The sequence below is a fragment of the Salmo salar genome, chromosome ssa16 (genome assembly GCF_905237065.1).
Source record: "Salmo salar chromosome ssa16, Ssal_v3.1, whole genome shotgun sequence".
Lineage (NCBI taxonomy): Eukaryota > Metazoa > Chordata > Actinopteri > Salmoniformes > Salmonidae > Salmo > Salmo salar.
Window position 1 is genome coordinate 91,370,456 of NC_059457.1, and position 16,589 is coordinate 91,387,044.

General features: G+C 42.4%; 1 protein-coding gene across 1 annotated transcript in view; it reads left to right on the plus strand.

Annotated features, from left to right (window-relative positions):
* LOC123727733 (keratin-associated protein 5-1-like) overlaps positions 1-16,589 on the plus strand; it is a 140,646-nt gene that overhangs the window by 28,217 nt on the left and 95,840 nt on the right. Inside the window, exon 8 of the mRNA XM_045696739.1 lies at positions 6,190-6,304. Within this exon, the coding sequence (XP_045552695.1) occupies positions 6,190-6,304 (115 nt within the window). The remainder of the gene's footprint in view (positions 1-6,189; positions 6,305-16,589) is intronic.

Consider the following 16,589-nt stretch of genomic DNA (forward strand, 5'->3'; position numbering starts at 1 on the left):
TACAACAGAAACAACATGAGGGTTAAGTTTGGGATAGGATTACAACAGAAACAACATGACGGTTAAGTTTGGGATAGAGTTACAACAGAAACAACATGACCGTTAAGTTTGGGATAGGGTTACAACAGAAACAACATGAGGGTTAAGTTTGGGATAGGGTTACAGCAGAAACAACATGACGGTTAAGTTTGGGATAGGGTTACAACAGAAACAACATGACCGTTAAGTTTGGGATAGGGTTACAACAGAAACAACATGACGGTTTACATTAGGCACTAATTCTGAACGGTGAAGGTAAAGGTTAAGGGTTAGGATAGGGTACAAACTAGCACCGGGATTGAACCCGTGACGCACGGAGCCGGAGGTCACACCTTACGCCCATCCTCCATCCCCGTCCACAATGCCCTGGCTAACCACAATGCCCTGGTGAACCACAATGCCCTGGCGAACCACAATGCCCTGGCTAACCACAATGCCCTGGCTAACCACAATGCCCTGGCGAACCACAATGCCCTGGCTAACCACAATGCCCTGGCGAACCACAATGCCCTGGCTAACCACAATGCCCTGGCGAACCACAAAGCCCTGGCGAACCACAAGCCCACTTGACGGTAATAGTCACACCTTACGCCCATCCTCCATCCCCGTCCACAAAGCCCTGGTGAACCACAAGCCCACTTGACGGTAATAGTCACACCTTACGCCCATCCTCCATCCCCGTCCACAAAGCCCTGGTGAACCACAAGCCCACTTGACGGTAATAGTCCTCACTAGCGCTTTAACCATCATCTCCCGACGTCCTGGCTACCTGGACGGACGTCCAATTTCACCCTTGGATCTTGAGCGACCTGTCTGGGAAAAGAAGAAGGTGCAGGTGCAAGTTGGGGAAGACGGGAGGAGGACGAGGAGGAGAAGGAGGAGGAGGAGGAAGAGGAAGAGGAGGAGGGAGAGGAGGAGGAGAAGGAGAAGGAGGAGGAGAGGAGGGGAGGAGATGAGGAGGAGGAGGAGGAGGAAGAGGAGGAGGAGGAGGAATAGGAGGAGGAGGGTAGGAGGAGATGAGGAGGAGGAGGAGGAGGAGGAGGAGGAGAAGAGGAGCAGGAGGAAGAGAGGAGGAGGAGGATCAGGAGAGGAGGAGGAGGAGGAGGAGGAGGAGGAGGAGGAGGAGAGGAGGAGGAGGAAGAGAGGAGGAGGAGGAAGAGAGGAGGAAGAGAGGAGGAGGAGAGGAGGAGGAGGAAGAGAGGAGGAGGAGGAGGAAGAGAGGAGGAGGAGGAGGAGGAGGAGAGGAGGAAGAGAGGAGGAGGAGGAGGAGGACGAGATGAGGAGGAGGAGATGAGGATGAGGAGGAGGAGGAGATGAGGAGGAGGAGGAGAGGTGGAGGAGATGAGGAGGAGGAGGAGGAGGAGGAGGGGGGAGGAGGAGGAGGAGATGAGGAGGAGGAGATGAGGAGGAGGAGGAGAGGAGGAGGTGGAGGAGGTCCTCAGTTACAGCAGGTGTTTTAAATTACAGAAGTTCCATGGAGACTCCATATTAAGATGTCAGAGTGCCAAACTCTCTGCTCCCGTGACAGTTCTCTGTCCTAGCAGGGAACAGGGGACAGGGGTGGTGGCAGGGAGGGGTTGAGCACGGAGACTTGTTGGGATACCAGGCTCAGATGTATTTTAACCTGGTCTCATCTCGTTTGAGTCATTTATCAACTGCCAAACAGTCATGTGAGCAGGCAGGTGCAAATGGCCCAACTCAGGTTATAGAGCACTGACCATACCTGACTATCTAGTCTCTACTCCCTGAACATCTCTCCTTACTGTAACAGTGATCTAGTGTGTCTTTGTGAGACAGGGCTGATGATCAAGGGGTCCACTGTGACCATTCATCATATTATCACAGCCTGGCACCGGTGACAAGTTGTTTTTCCGGAAAATCAATTCCTCGAATTCTCTCTCTCTCTCTCTCTCTCTCTCTCTCTCTCTCTCTCTCCTCTCTCTCTCTCTCTCTCTCATTTGTTTCTGTCTCTATATCCTGTTCCTGACCTTCAGACAGGTTGTTTCTGTCTCTATATCCTGTTCCTGACCTTCAGACAGGTTGTTTCTGTCTCTGTATCCTGTTCCTGAACTTCAGACAGGTTGTTTCTGCGTCTCTATATCCTGTTCCTGACCTCCAGACAGGTTGTTTCTGAGTCTGTATATCCTGTTCCTGACCTTCAGACAGGTTGTTTCTGTCTCTGTATCCTGTTCCTGAACTTCAGACAGGTTGTTTCTGTCTTTGTATCCTGTTCCTGACCTTCAGACAGGTTGTTTCTAAGTCTCTATATCCTGTTCCTGACCTTCAGACAGGTTGTTTCTAAGTCTCTATATCCTGTTCCTGACCTTCAGACAGGTTATTGCTGTCTCTATATCCTGTTCCTGACCTTCAGACAGGTTGTTTCTGAGTCTCTATATCCTGTTCCTGACCTTCAGACAGGTTGTTTCTGAGTCTCTATATCCTGTTCCTAACCTTCAGACAGGTTGTTTCTGAGTCTCTATATCCTGTTCCTAACCTTCAGACAGGTTGTTTCTGCGACTCTATATCTTGTTCCTGACCTTCAGACAGGTTGTTTCTGAGTCTCTATATCCTGTTCCTGACCTTCAGACAGGTTGTTTCTGAGTCTCTATATCCTGTTCCTGACCTTCAGACAGGTTGTTTCTGAGTCTCTATATCCTGTTCCTGACCTTCAGACAGGTTGTTTCTGAGTCTCTATATCCTGTTCCTGACCTTCAGACAGGTTGTTTCTGAGTCTCTATATCCTGTTCCTGACCTTCAGACAGGTTGTTTCTGAGTCTCTATATCCTGTTCCTGACCTTCAGACAGGTTGTTTCTGAGTCTCTATATCCTGTTCCTAACCTTCAGACAGGTTGTTTCTGAGTCTCTAATCCTGTTCCTGACCTTCAGACAGGTTGCTTCTGAGTCTCTATATCCTGTTCCTGACATTCAGACAGGTTGTTTCTGAGTCTCTATATCCTGTTCCTGACCTTCAGACAGGTTGTTTCTGTCTCTATATCCTGTTCCTGACCTTCAGACAGGTTGTTTCTGATTCTCTATATCCTGTTCCTGACATTCAGACAGGTTGTTTCTGAGTCTCTATATCCTGTTCCTGACATTCAGACAGGTTGTTTCTGTCTCTGTATCCTGTTCCTGAACTTCAGACAGGTTGTTTCTGCGTCTCTATATCCTGTTCCTGACCTTCAGACAGGTTGTTTCTGAGTCTCTATATCCTGTTACTGACCTTCAGACAGGTTGTTTCTGAGTCTCTATATCCTGTTTCTGACCTTCAGACAGGTTGTTTCTGCGACTCTATATCTTGTTCCTGACCTTCAGACAGGTTGTTTCTGAGTCTCTATATCCTGTTCCTGACCTTCAGACAGGTTGTTTCTGAGTCTCTATATCTTGTTCCTGACCTTCAGACAGGTTGTTTCTGAGTCTCTATATCCTGTTCCTGACCTTCAGACAGGTTGTTTCTGTCTCTGTATCCTGTTCCTAACATTCAGACAGGTTGTTTCTGAGTCTCTATATCCTGTTCCTGACCTTCAGACAGGTTGTTTCTGAGTCTGTATATCCTGTTCCTGAACTTCAGACAGGTTGTTTCTGCGTCTCTATATCCTGTTCCTGACCTCCAGACAGGTTGTTTCTGAGTCTGTATATCCTGTTCCTGACCTTCAGACAGGTTGTTTCTGTCTCTGTATCCTGTTCCTGAACTTCAGACAGGTTGTTTCTGTCTCTGTATCCTGTTCCTGACCTTCAGACAGGTTGTTTCTAAGTCTCTATATCCTGTTCCTGACCTTCAGACAGGGTATTTCTGTCTCTATATCCTGTTCCTGACCTTCAGACAGGTTGTTTCTGAGTCTCTATATCCTGTTCCTGACCTTCAGACAGGTTGTTTCTGAGTCTCTATATCCTGTTCCTAACCTTCAGACAGGTTGTTTCTGAGTCTCTAATCCTGTTCCTGACCTTCAGACAGGTTGTTTCTGAGTCTCTATATCCTGTTCCTGACATTCAGACAGGTTGTTTCTGAGTCTCTATATCCTGTTCCTGACCTTCAGACAGGTTGTTTCTGTCTCTGTATCCTGTTCCTGACCTTCAGACAGGTTGTTTCTAAGTCTCTATATCCTGTTCCTGACCTTCAGACAGGTTGTTTCTAAGTCTCTATATCCTGTTCCTGACCTTCAGACAGGTTGTTTCTGAGTCTCTATATCCTGTTCCTGACCTTCAGACAGGTTGTTTCTGAGTCTCTATATCCTGTTCCTGACATTCACACAGGTTGTTTCTGAGTCTCTATATCCTGTTCCTGACATTCAGACAGGTTGTTTCTGTCTCTCTATCCTGTTCCTGAACTTCAGACAGGTTGTTTCTGTGACTCTATATCTTGTTCCTGACCTTCAGACAGGTTGTTTCTGAGTCTCTATATCCTGTTCCTGACCTTCAGACAGGTTGTTTCTGAGTCTCTATATCCTGTTCCTGACCTTCAGACAGGTTGTTTCTGAGTCTCTATATCCTGTTCCTGACCTTCAGACAGGTTGTTTCTGAGTCTCTATATCCTGTTCCTGACATTCAGACAGGTTGTTTCTGAGTCTCTATATCCTGTTACTGACCTTCAGACAGGTTGTTTCTGAGTCTCTATATCCTGTTTCTGACCTTCAGACAGGTTGTTTCTGCGACTCTATATCTTGTTCCTGACCTTCAGAATGGTTGTTTCTGAGTCTCTATATCCTGTTCCTGACCTTCAGACAGGTTGTTTCTGAGTCTCTATATCCTGTTCCTGACCTTCAGACAGGTTGTTTCTGAGTCTCTATATCCTGTTCCTGACCTTCAGACAGGTTGTTTCTGTCTCTGTATCCTGTTCCTAACATTCAGACAGGTTGTTTCTGAGTCTCTATATCCTGTTCCTGACCTTCAGACAGGTTGTTTCTGAGTCTGTATATCCTGTTCCTGACCTTCAGACAGGTTGTTTCTGTCTCTATATCCTGTTCCTGAACTTCAGACAGGTTGTTTCTGCGTCTCTATATCCTGTTCCTGACCTTCAGACAGGTTGTTTCTGCGTCTCTATATCCTGTTTCTGACCTTCAGACAGGTTGTTTCTGAGTCTCTATATCCTGTTCCTGACCTTCAGACAGGTTATTTCTGAGTCTCTATATCCTGTTCCTGACCTTCAGACAGGTTGTTTCTGAGTCTCTATATCCTGTTCCTGACCTTCAGACAGGTTGTAGTCTTGTCATAGGACAATGCTTATGAAAGTTCAGTAAAGGTCACAGTACACACACACACACAGACAAACACACACACACTAATTGGCACATTTCGGCTGCTCATTTGGCTTTTCAGCTCACCTGGGTTATCTGGACCTAATCATTGGTCAACTGCCTCATCTTCCATAGCAACAAGCTCTGTTACCATGCCACCAAACACAACTGTACAGTAATTATCATATAACCACCGCTGTGGCGATGGCATCTCCATGTCATTGTCTGTAAGTGAGTGGCAATTGAGTGAATGAGGGAGAGGTAGAGTGGATCTGTACCAGAGAGAAGGATAATGACATGGATCAAGAGAGAGAGAGAGAGAGAGAGAGAGAGAGACCGAGAGAGAGAGAGACCGAGAGAGAGAGAGAGAGAGAGAGAGAGAGAGAGACCGAGAGAGAGACCGAGAGAGAGACCGAGAGAGAGAGAGAGAGAGAGACTGAGAGAGAGAGAGAGAAACTGAGAGAGAGAGAGGAATTGAGTGCATCTCTTCGATGTCCCGCTGGACTGTCTATTCTCTGTATCCTCAGATCTGTAGCGGGTCAGAGTAGAGGCATCATCGCTGTAACAAAACATATCAACCACTGAACTCACATTAATCTTTCATGGTTAAATGAAAAACCCTGTTTCTTATTGTCTTTACAAATGACTTGACAGTCATGTTCCTTTGACTTCCCTGGACAGTTCCTTGAGTGTTTTTTCCCTCCCTCCCTCCCTCTCTCTCCCTCCCTCTCTCTCTTCACCCCCCCTCTCCTTGATATCCCTCCCTCCCTCCAACCCCCTCTCCCTGACATCCCTCCCTCCCTCCCTCTCCCTGACATCCCTCCCTCCCTCTCTTGCCAGTGTCGCCACTCTCACTTCCTTTTCCCCTTTCTTTCCTTGTCCTTCAACTCCCTGTGAAGTGGTGCACCGTCTGGACAAGCTGTATCATCATGGTTGTGTGTGTGTGTGTGTGTGTGTGTGTGTGTGTGTGTGTGTGTGTGTGTGTGTGTGTGTGTGTGTGTGTGTGTGTGTGTGTGTGTGTGTGTGTGTGTGTGTGTGTGTGTGTGTGTGTGTGTGGCTTGACCAGCGGTGGTATCATTTCAGGAGAGATCTTGACATGACATTAAGCTATAGTTACAAGCCAATAGTCCAGTGTGGACCTCGGAGGGTGGGGGGGGAGGCAGGTGTCTGCGGGAGGCAGGTGTCTGCGTCACTGAAACCAAACAACAATATTATATATTTAGTATGGAAAATGGATCCAAACTACCATTCTTCCAGGACCCCTTATGGAGCTGCATAGTAGCTGTGTTCTATGTGACTCCTATATCCCACGGTATGTGGATCACTTCTAACCCATAACCCTATTGCCCTGGTCAAAAGCAGTGAACCCTATTCCCTATAGGGCCCTGGTCAAAAGTAGTGCACTACATAGGGTTGTAGGGTGCTATTTAGGAAGTAAACCGTGGGCGTGCGACTCATGAGATGAGGAATCTGCCTGGGTTTTTCAGCCCGCGAGGATGTTCATTCTGTGACAGGATGAGATATGGTCCCCGCGGTGACAGGTGTGGGCCCTAGCCAGGTGCTACCTCACGATACCGTCGCACAATTTATGTCTCCTGGTCTATTCAGCGAGAGGTAGACTGCAGCAGCTGCCGGGACCTTGTGTGGAGAAAGATAAGAGCTTTTAATTAGGACCAAGAGTGTCGTTAATTACTTGGAGGAACTGTTTGGAGCTTGCCGAGGTGAGAGTGAGAAAAAGAGAGAGAGATGGGGGAGAGAGAGAGAGAGAGAGAGAGAGAGAGAGAGAGAGAGAGAGAGAGAGATAGGTAGACAGAGAGAGACAGAGGGAGAGAGACAGAGAGAGAGAGAGAGAGAGGGAGAGACAGAGAGAGCGAGAGATAAGGAAACAGAGACAGAGAGACAGAGAAAGAGAAAAAAATTCAACATACCAATTAGGATCTGGCTAAAAATACTTGAATCAGTTATAGAACCCATTGCCCTTTATGGTTGTTAGGTCTGGGGTCCGCACAACAACCAAGAATTCACAAATGGGACAAACACCAAATTGAGACTGCAAATATATTCTCTGTGTACAGCGTAAAACACCAAATAATGCATGCAGAGCAGAATTAGGCCGATACCCGCTAATTATCAAAATCCAGATTCCCAAACCTTCCATAACAAAGCCATCACCTACAGAGAGATGAACCTGGAGAAGAGTCCCCTAAGCAAGCTGGTCCTGGGGCTCTGTTCACAAACACAACAGACCCCACAGAGCCCCAGGACAGCAACACAAACCCATAAAACCATTCCAAGAAAACTAAACACTTGGACACCAACCAAATCATGAGAAAACAGAAAGATAATTACTTGACACATTGGAAAGAATTAACAAAAATACTTAGCCAACTAGAATGCTTTTTGGCCCTAAACAGAGAGAACACAGTGGCAGAATACCTGACCACTGTGACTGACCCCAACTTAAGGAAAGCTTTGACTATGTACAGACTCAGTGAGCATAGCCTTGCTATTGAGAAAGGCCGCCGTGGAAACTGAGCTGCACTTCCTAACCTCCTGCCAAATGTATGACCATATTAGAGACACATATTTCCCTCAGATTACACAGATCCACAAATAATTTGAATTCGAATTTAACTATTTGCACATCGTTACAACACTGTATATAGACATAAATTGACATTTGAAGTGTATTTATTATTTTGGAACTTCTGTGAGTGTAATGTTTACTGTTCATTTTTTTGTTTATTTCACTTTTGTATATTATCTACTTAACTTGCTTTGGCAATGTTAACATATGTTTCCCATGCCAATAAAGCCCCTTGAATTAGAGAGAGAGAGAGAGAGAGAGAGAGAGAGAGAGAGAGAGAGATTATTTCCCCCTCTGGACATACCACTGCTCTACCTCCTGGACATACCACTGTTCTACCTCCTGGACATACCACTGTTCTATCTCCTGGACATACCACTGTTCTACCTCCTGGACATACCACTGCTTTACCTCCTGGACATACCACTGCTCTACCTCCTGGACATACCACTGCTTTACCTCCTGGACATACCGCTGCTCTACCTCCTGGACATACCACTGCTCTACCTCCTGGACATACCACTGCTGTACCTCCTGGACATACCGCTGTTCTACCTCCTGGACATACCGCTGTTCTACCTCCTGGACATACCACGGCTCTACCTCCTGGACATACCACTGCTCCCAGTTAAGATTAGTTTCTTAAACTCCACAAGGGACACAATAAGGACGCACACACATGCACGTAGGCACACACACACAAAGAGAGACACACACACACACACACACACACACACACACACACACACACACACACACACACACACACACACACACACACACACACACACACACACACACACACACACTTTTATTTATTCTGGGAAGGAGAGGAAAAGAAGAGTAGGATTCATTACTCTGACTAATTTAATTTCTCCCTTTTGTACAAACGACCTGATGAGGTCATCATTCAGAGCTAGGATGGAACCTGGAGACAGTCTCTGGTTGCCCCCGACAACATGATAAAGACAAGTAATAACACTTAATTTCCTCAGATTTATCCTTCAGAGATGAGGGGAGAGGAGAGAGGGGAGGGGAGAGGAGAGGGGAGGGGAGGGAGGGGAAGGGAGGGGAGGGGAGGAGAGGAGATACTTTATTCTGGCTGGCATAATTTAGCAGCAAGGCAGAGGATGATATTAATGTCAGTTCGTGTGCAGTTAGTTTCCACTGAGCTACTGAGGAAACTAGCGACAGACACAGACCTGGGTTCAGATACTATTTGACACTTTTTCAATACTTTGAGCATTTGCTTTAGTCTAGCTGGAGTGCCAGGTGGGCGGTAGTTTGGACTCTTAGGGCTGTTTTCAATGTTTTCCTTTGCACCAGGCATGCTCAATCAAGCACAGCTAAAGTATTTTAAATGATTTCAGATAGTATTTCAACCCAGGTCTGGCCAGCCATCACTGTAGTGATCAGTATTTCACAGGCAGAGGCTGGAATTGAATCTAAACCAGTGGAGGCTGCTGAGGGCAGTACGGCTCATAATGTCTGGAATGGAGTCAATGGAATGGCATCAAACACATCAATCGTGTGGTTTCCATGTGGTTGATACCAGTCCATTGACTCCATTCCAGCCGGTATAATGAGCCGTCCTCCCCTCAGCAGTCTGCACTGATCTAAACCCAGTGCTGATGAATATGTAGGTACATTATACTGTTCTCTGAAAGGAAACACAACCCTATACTGAAGATATGTGTGAAGGACAACTTTTAACCTTCGTCAAATAAGTCGGCATGCGACTTAGAACTTAGAACTGCTGGGACAATTTGCAGAACTCATTACAATTAGAAGTTCTGGTGCCCCTTGGACAGTTAAGCAGGCCCTCGTCGCTGAGGACTGTACATGTTTTTCAAAACATTTTGTGTTTTTTATTGATTGTGATTTTGTTTGATATTTTATTGTTGTGTTCAGGGCACCCTTAGGAAGAAGACCATCATCTCAATAGTTCCCCTGAATAAATACATAATAACAATGATAATGATTTCAACTGTTCTGCCTGCGGTTATGGAACCCTGACCTGTTCACCGGACGTGCTACCTCTCCTGGAGCTACTGTTTTCAACTCTCTAGAGACAGCAGGAGCGGTAGAGATACTCTGAATGATCGGCTATGAAAAGCCAACTGACATTTACTCCTGAGGTGCTGACCTGTTGCACCCTCGACAACCACTGTGATTATTATTATTTGAACCTGCTGGTCATTTATGAACATTTGAACATCTTCCCATGTTCTGTTATAATCTCCACCCGGCACAGCCAGAAGAGGACTGGCCACCTCTCATAGTCTGGTTCCTCTCTAGGTTTCTTCCTACGTTCTGGCCATTCTAGAGAGTTTTTCCTAGCTACCGTGCTTCTACATCTGCATTGCTTGCTGTTTGGGGTTTTAGGCTGGGTTTCTGTACAGCACTTTGAGATATCAGCTGATGTAAGAAGGGCTATAAAAGACATTTGATTTGATTTTGATTTGATAATGATAATAATAATAATGAAAATAATAATAATAATAATGATGAAAATAATAATAACAACAATAATAATAATAATAACAATAACAACAATAATAATAATAATAATGATGAAAATAATAATAACAACAATAATAATCATAATAATAATAATAATAACAACAATAATAATAACAACAATAATATTAATAACAACAATAACAATAATACTAAAAATAACAACAACAAAATTAATACTAATAATAATAACAATAATAAAAATAATAATGATAATAATGATGATGATAATAATAATACCAATAACAATGACGATAATATCAAAAAGAATAAAATTGATGATAATAATAATGATACTTAGAATAACAATAATAATGATACTAATAATAACAAATAATAATGATAATAAGAATAATGATACTAATAATAACAAAAATAATAATAATAATAATAATAATACTAATAATGATTATAATAATGACAATGATAATGATACAAAAAATAATAACAACACTAATAATACAAATAATGATAATAATAATAACAATCATAATGATGATAATGGTAATAACAATGATGATATAATAATAACAATAATAATGATAATAATAATGACAATAATGATAATAATAATAATAATAATAATAACAATGATAAAAATGATAATAATAATAATGTTAATAATAATAACACAGATGATAATAATAATAATAGTATTAATAATAATAATAACAACAACAACAACAACAATAATAATACTGTTAATAATAATTATAATAATTATTATAATAATAATAATAATAGTAATAATGTTAATGACAATAATACATTATTAATAATAATATAAAAAACAATACATTTTCTCGGCTAAGTGGAGTTGCCAATAAGATAAAAAAATCCTGTTAATTATATTTAACCTCACAAAAATGTATTTCAAGTACAGTACATGTACAGTAGATAAATCTGCATCTTTGCTCAAATGCATGCAATACCTGTCATTCCAGAAATGCCTGTCTATGAGGATGGACAGAGTGGTTCCTAATTACACTTTACTTCACCAAATATAGTAGAACCAGTTCAGTTGATAATAGTACCAGTTCACCTGATAATAGAACCAGATAATAGAACCAGTTCACCTGATAATAGAACCAGTTCACCTGATAGTAGAACCAGCTAACCTGATAATAGAACCAGCTCACCTGGTAATAGAACCAGTTCACTTGATAGTAGAACCAGCTCACCTGATAATAGAACCAGTTCACCTGATAATAGAACCAGTTCACCTGATAATAGAACCAGTTCATCTGATAATAGAACCAGTTCACCTGATAATAGAACCAGCTCACCTGATAGTAGAACCAATTCACCTGATAGTAGAACCAGTTCACCTGATAATAGAACCAGCTCACCTGATAATAGAACCAGCTCACCTGGTAATAGAACCAGTTCACTTGATAGTAGAACCAGCTCACCTGATAATAGAACCAGTTCACCTGATAATAGAACCAGTTCACCTGATAATAGAACCAGTTCATCTGATAATAGAAACCAGTTCACCTGATAATAGAACCAGTTCACCTGATAATAGAACCAGCTCACCTGATAATAGAACCAATTCACCTGATAGTAGAACCAGTTCACCTGATAATAGAACCAGCTCACCTGATAATAGAACCAGCTCACCTGATAATAGAACCAGCTCACCTGATAATAGAACCAGTTCACCTGATCACAGAACCAGTTCACCTGATAATAGAATCAGCTCACCTGATAATAGAACCAGTTCACCTGATAATAGAACCACTTCACCTGATAATAGAACCAGCTCACCTGATAATAGAACCATCTAACCTGATAATAGAACCAGTTCACCTGATAATAGAACCATCTGACCTAATAATAGAACCAGTTCACCTGATAATAGAACCATCTAACCTGATAATAGAACCAGCTCACCTGATAATAGAACCAGTTCACCTGATAATAGAACCAGTTCACCTGATAATAGAACCAGTTCACCTGATAGTAGAACCAGCTCACCTGATAATAGAACCAGTTCACCTGATAATAGAACCAGTTCACCTGATAATAGAACCAGTTCATCTGATAATAGAACCAGTTCACCTGATAATAGAACCAGTTCACCTGACAATAGAACCAGCTCACCTGATAATAGAACCAATTCACCTGATAGTAGAACCAGTTCACCTGATAATAGAACCAGCTCACCTGATAATAGAACCAACTCACCTGATAATAGAACCAGCTCACCAGATAATAGAACCAGCTCACCTGATAATAGAACCATCTAACCTGATAATAGAACCAGTTCACCTGATCATAGAACCAGTTCACCTGATAATAGAACCAGCTCACCTGAAAATAGAACCAGTTCACCTGATAATAGAACCACATCACCTGATAATAGAACCAGCTCACCTGATAATAGAACCATCTAACCTGATAATAGAACCAGTTCACCTGATAATAGAACCATCTGACCTAATAATAGAACCAGTTCACCTGATAATAGAACCATCTAACCTGATAATAGAACCAGCTCACCCGATAATAGAACCAGTTCACCTGATAATAGAACCAGTTCACCTGATAATAGAACCAGTTCACCTGATAGTAGAACCAGCTCACCTGATAATAGAACCAGCTCACCTGGTAATAGAACCAGTTCACCTGATAGTAGAACCAGCTCACCTGATAATAGAACCAGTTCACCTGATAATAGAACCAGTTCACCTGATAATAGAACCAGTTCACCTGATAATAGAACCAGTTCACCTGATAATAGAACCAGTTCACCTGACAATAGAACCAGCTCACCTGATAATAGAACCAATTCACCTGATAGTAGAACCAGTTCACCTGATAATAGAACCAGCTCACCTGATAATAGAACCAGCTCACCTGATAATAGAACCAGCTCACCTGATAATAGAACCAGCTCACCTGATAATAGAACCAGTTCACCTGATCATAGAACCAGTTCACCTGATAATAGAACCAGCTCACCTGATAATAGAACCATCTAACCTGATAATAGAATCAGTTCACCTGATAGTAGAACCATCTGACCTAATAATAGAACCAGTTCACCTGATAATAGAACCATCTAACCTGATAATAGAACCAGCTCACCTGATAATAGAACCAGTTCACCTGATAATAGAACCAGCTCACCTGATAATAGAACCAGTTCACCTGATAGTAGAACCAGCTCACCTGATAATAGAACCAGCTCACCTGGTAATAGAACCAGTTCACCTGATAGTAGAACCAGCTCACCTGATAATAGAACCAGTTCACCTGGTAATAGAACCAGTTCACCTGATAATAGAACCAGTTCACCTGATAATAGAACCAGTTCACCTGATAATAGAACCAGTTCACCTGATAATAGAACCATCTAACCTGATAATAGAACCAGCTCACCTGATAATAGAACCAGTTCACCTGATAATAGAACCACTTCACCTGATAATAGAACCAGCTCACCTGATAATAGAACCAGTTCACCTGATAATAGAACCAGCTCACCTGATAATAGAACCAGCTCACTTGGTAGTAGAACCAGTTCACCTGATAATAGAACCATCTAACCTGATAATAGAACCAGTTCACCTGATAATAGAACCATCTAACCTGATAACAGAACCAGTTCACCTGATAATAGAACCAGCTCAACCTGATAATAGAACCATTTAGCCTGATAATAGAACCAGTTCACCTGATAATAGAACCAGCTCACCTGATAATAGAACCACTTCACCTGATAATAGAACCATCTAACCTGATAATAGAACCAGTTCACCTGATAATAGAACCAGCTCACCTGATAATAGAACCAGCTCACTTGGTAGTAGAACCAGTTCACCTGATAATAGAACCAGCTCACCTGATAATAGAACCAGTTCACCTGATAATAGAACCAGCTCACCTGATAATAGAACCAGGTCACCTGATAATAGAACCAGCTCACCTGATAATAGAACCAGCTCACCTGGTAATATAACCATCTAACCTGATAATAGAACCAGCTCACCTGATAATAGAACCAGTTCACCTGATAATAGAACCAGTTCACCTGATAATAGAACCAGTTCACCTGATAATAGAACCAGTTCACCTGATAATAGAACCAGTTCACCTGATAATAGAACCATCTAACCTGATAATAGAACCAGTTCACCTGATAATAGAACCATCTAACCTGATAATAGAAACAGTTCACCTGATAATAGAACCAGTTCACCTGATAATAGAACCAGCTCACCTGATAATAGAACCAGCTCACCTGGTAATAGAACCAGTTCACCTGATAGTAGAACCAGCTCACCTGATAATAGAACCAGTTCACCTGATAATAGAACCAGTTCACCTGATAATAGAACCAGCTAACCTGATAATAGAACCAGTTCACCTGATAATAGAACCAGTTCACCTGATAATAGAACCAGCTCACCTGATAATAGAACCAGCTCACCTGATAATAGAACCACCTCACCTGATAATAGAACCAGCTCACCAGATAATAGAACCAGCTCACCTGATAATAGAACCATCTAACCTGATAATAGAACCAGTTCACCTGATCATAGAACCAGTTCACCTGATAATAGAACCAGCTCACCTGAAAATAGAACCAGTTCACCTGATAATAGAACCACATCACCTGATAATAGAACCAGCTCACCTGATAATAGAACCATCTAACCTGATAATAGAACCAGTTCACCTGATAATAGAACCATCTGACCTAATAATAGAACCAGTTCACCAGATAATAGAACCATCTAACCTGATAATAGAACCAGCTCACCTGATAATAGAACCAGTTCACCTGATAATAGAACCAGTTCACCTGATAATAGAACCAATTCACCTGATAGTAGAACCAGCTCACCTGATAATAGAACCAGCTCACCTGGTAATAGAACCAGTTCACCTGATAGTAGAACCAGCTCACCTGATAATAGAACCAGTTCACCTGATAATAGAACCAGCTCACCAGATAATAGAACCAGCTCACCTGATAATAGAACCATCTAACCTGATAATAGAACCAGTTCACCTGATCATAGAACCAGTTCACCTGATAATAGAACCAGCTCACCTGAAAATAGAACCAGTTCACCTGATAATAGAACCAGTTCACCTGATAATAGAACCAGCTCACCTGATAATAGAACCATCTAACCTGATAATAGAACCAGTTCACCTGATAATAGAACCATCTGACCTGATAATAGAACCAGCTCACCTGATAATAGAACCATCTAACCTGATAATAGAACCAGCGCACCCGATAATAGAACCAGTTCACCTGATAATAGAACCAGTTCACCTGATAATAGAACCAGTTCACCTGATAGTAGAACCAGCTCACCTGATAATAGAACCAGCTCACCTGGTAATAGAACCAGTTCACCTGATAGTAGAACCAGCTCACCTGATAATAGAACCAGTTCACCTGATAATAGAACCAGTTCACCTGATAATAGAACCAGTTCATCTGATAATAGAACCAGTTCACCTGATAATAGAACCAGAACACCTGACAATAGAACCAGCTCACCTGATAATAGAACCAGTTCACCTGATAGTAGAACCAGTTCACCTGATAATAGAACCAGCTCACCTGATAATAGAACCAGCTCACCTGATAATAGAACCAGCTCACCTGATAATAGAACCAGCTCACCTGATAATAGAACCAGTTCACCTGATAATAGAACCAGTTCACCTGATAATAGAACCAGCTCACCTGATAATAGAACCAGTTCACCTGATAATAGAACCAGCTCACCTGATAATAGAACCAGCTCACCTGATAATAGAACCATCTAACCTGATAATAGAACCAGTTAACCTGATAATAGAACCATCTGACCTAATAATAGAACCAGTTCACCTGATAATAGAACCATCTAACCTGATAATAGAACCAGCTCACCTGATAATAGAACCAGTTCACCTGATAATAGAACCAGTTCACCTGATAATAGAACCAGTTCACCTGATAGTAGAACCAGCTCACCTGATAATAGAACCAGCTCACCTGGTAATAGAACCAGTTCACCTGATAATAGAACCAGCTCACCTGATAATAGAACCAGTTCACCTGATAATAGAACCAGTTCACCTGATAATAGAACCAGTTCACCTGATAATAGAACCAGTTCACCTGATAATAGAACCAGTTCACCTGATAATAGAACCATCTAACCTGATAATAGAACCAGCTCACCTGATAATAG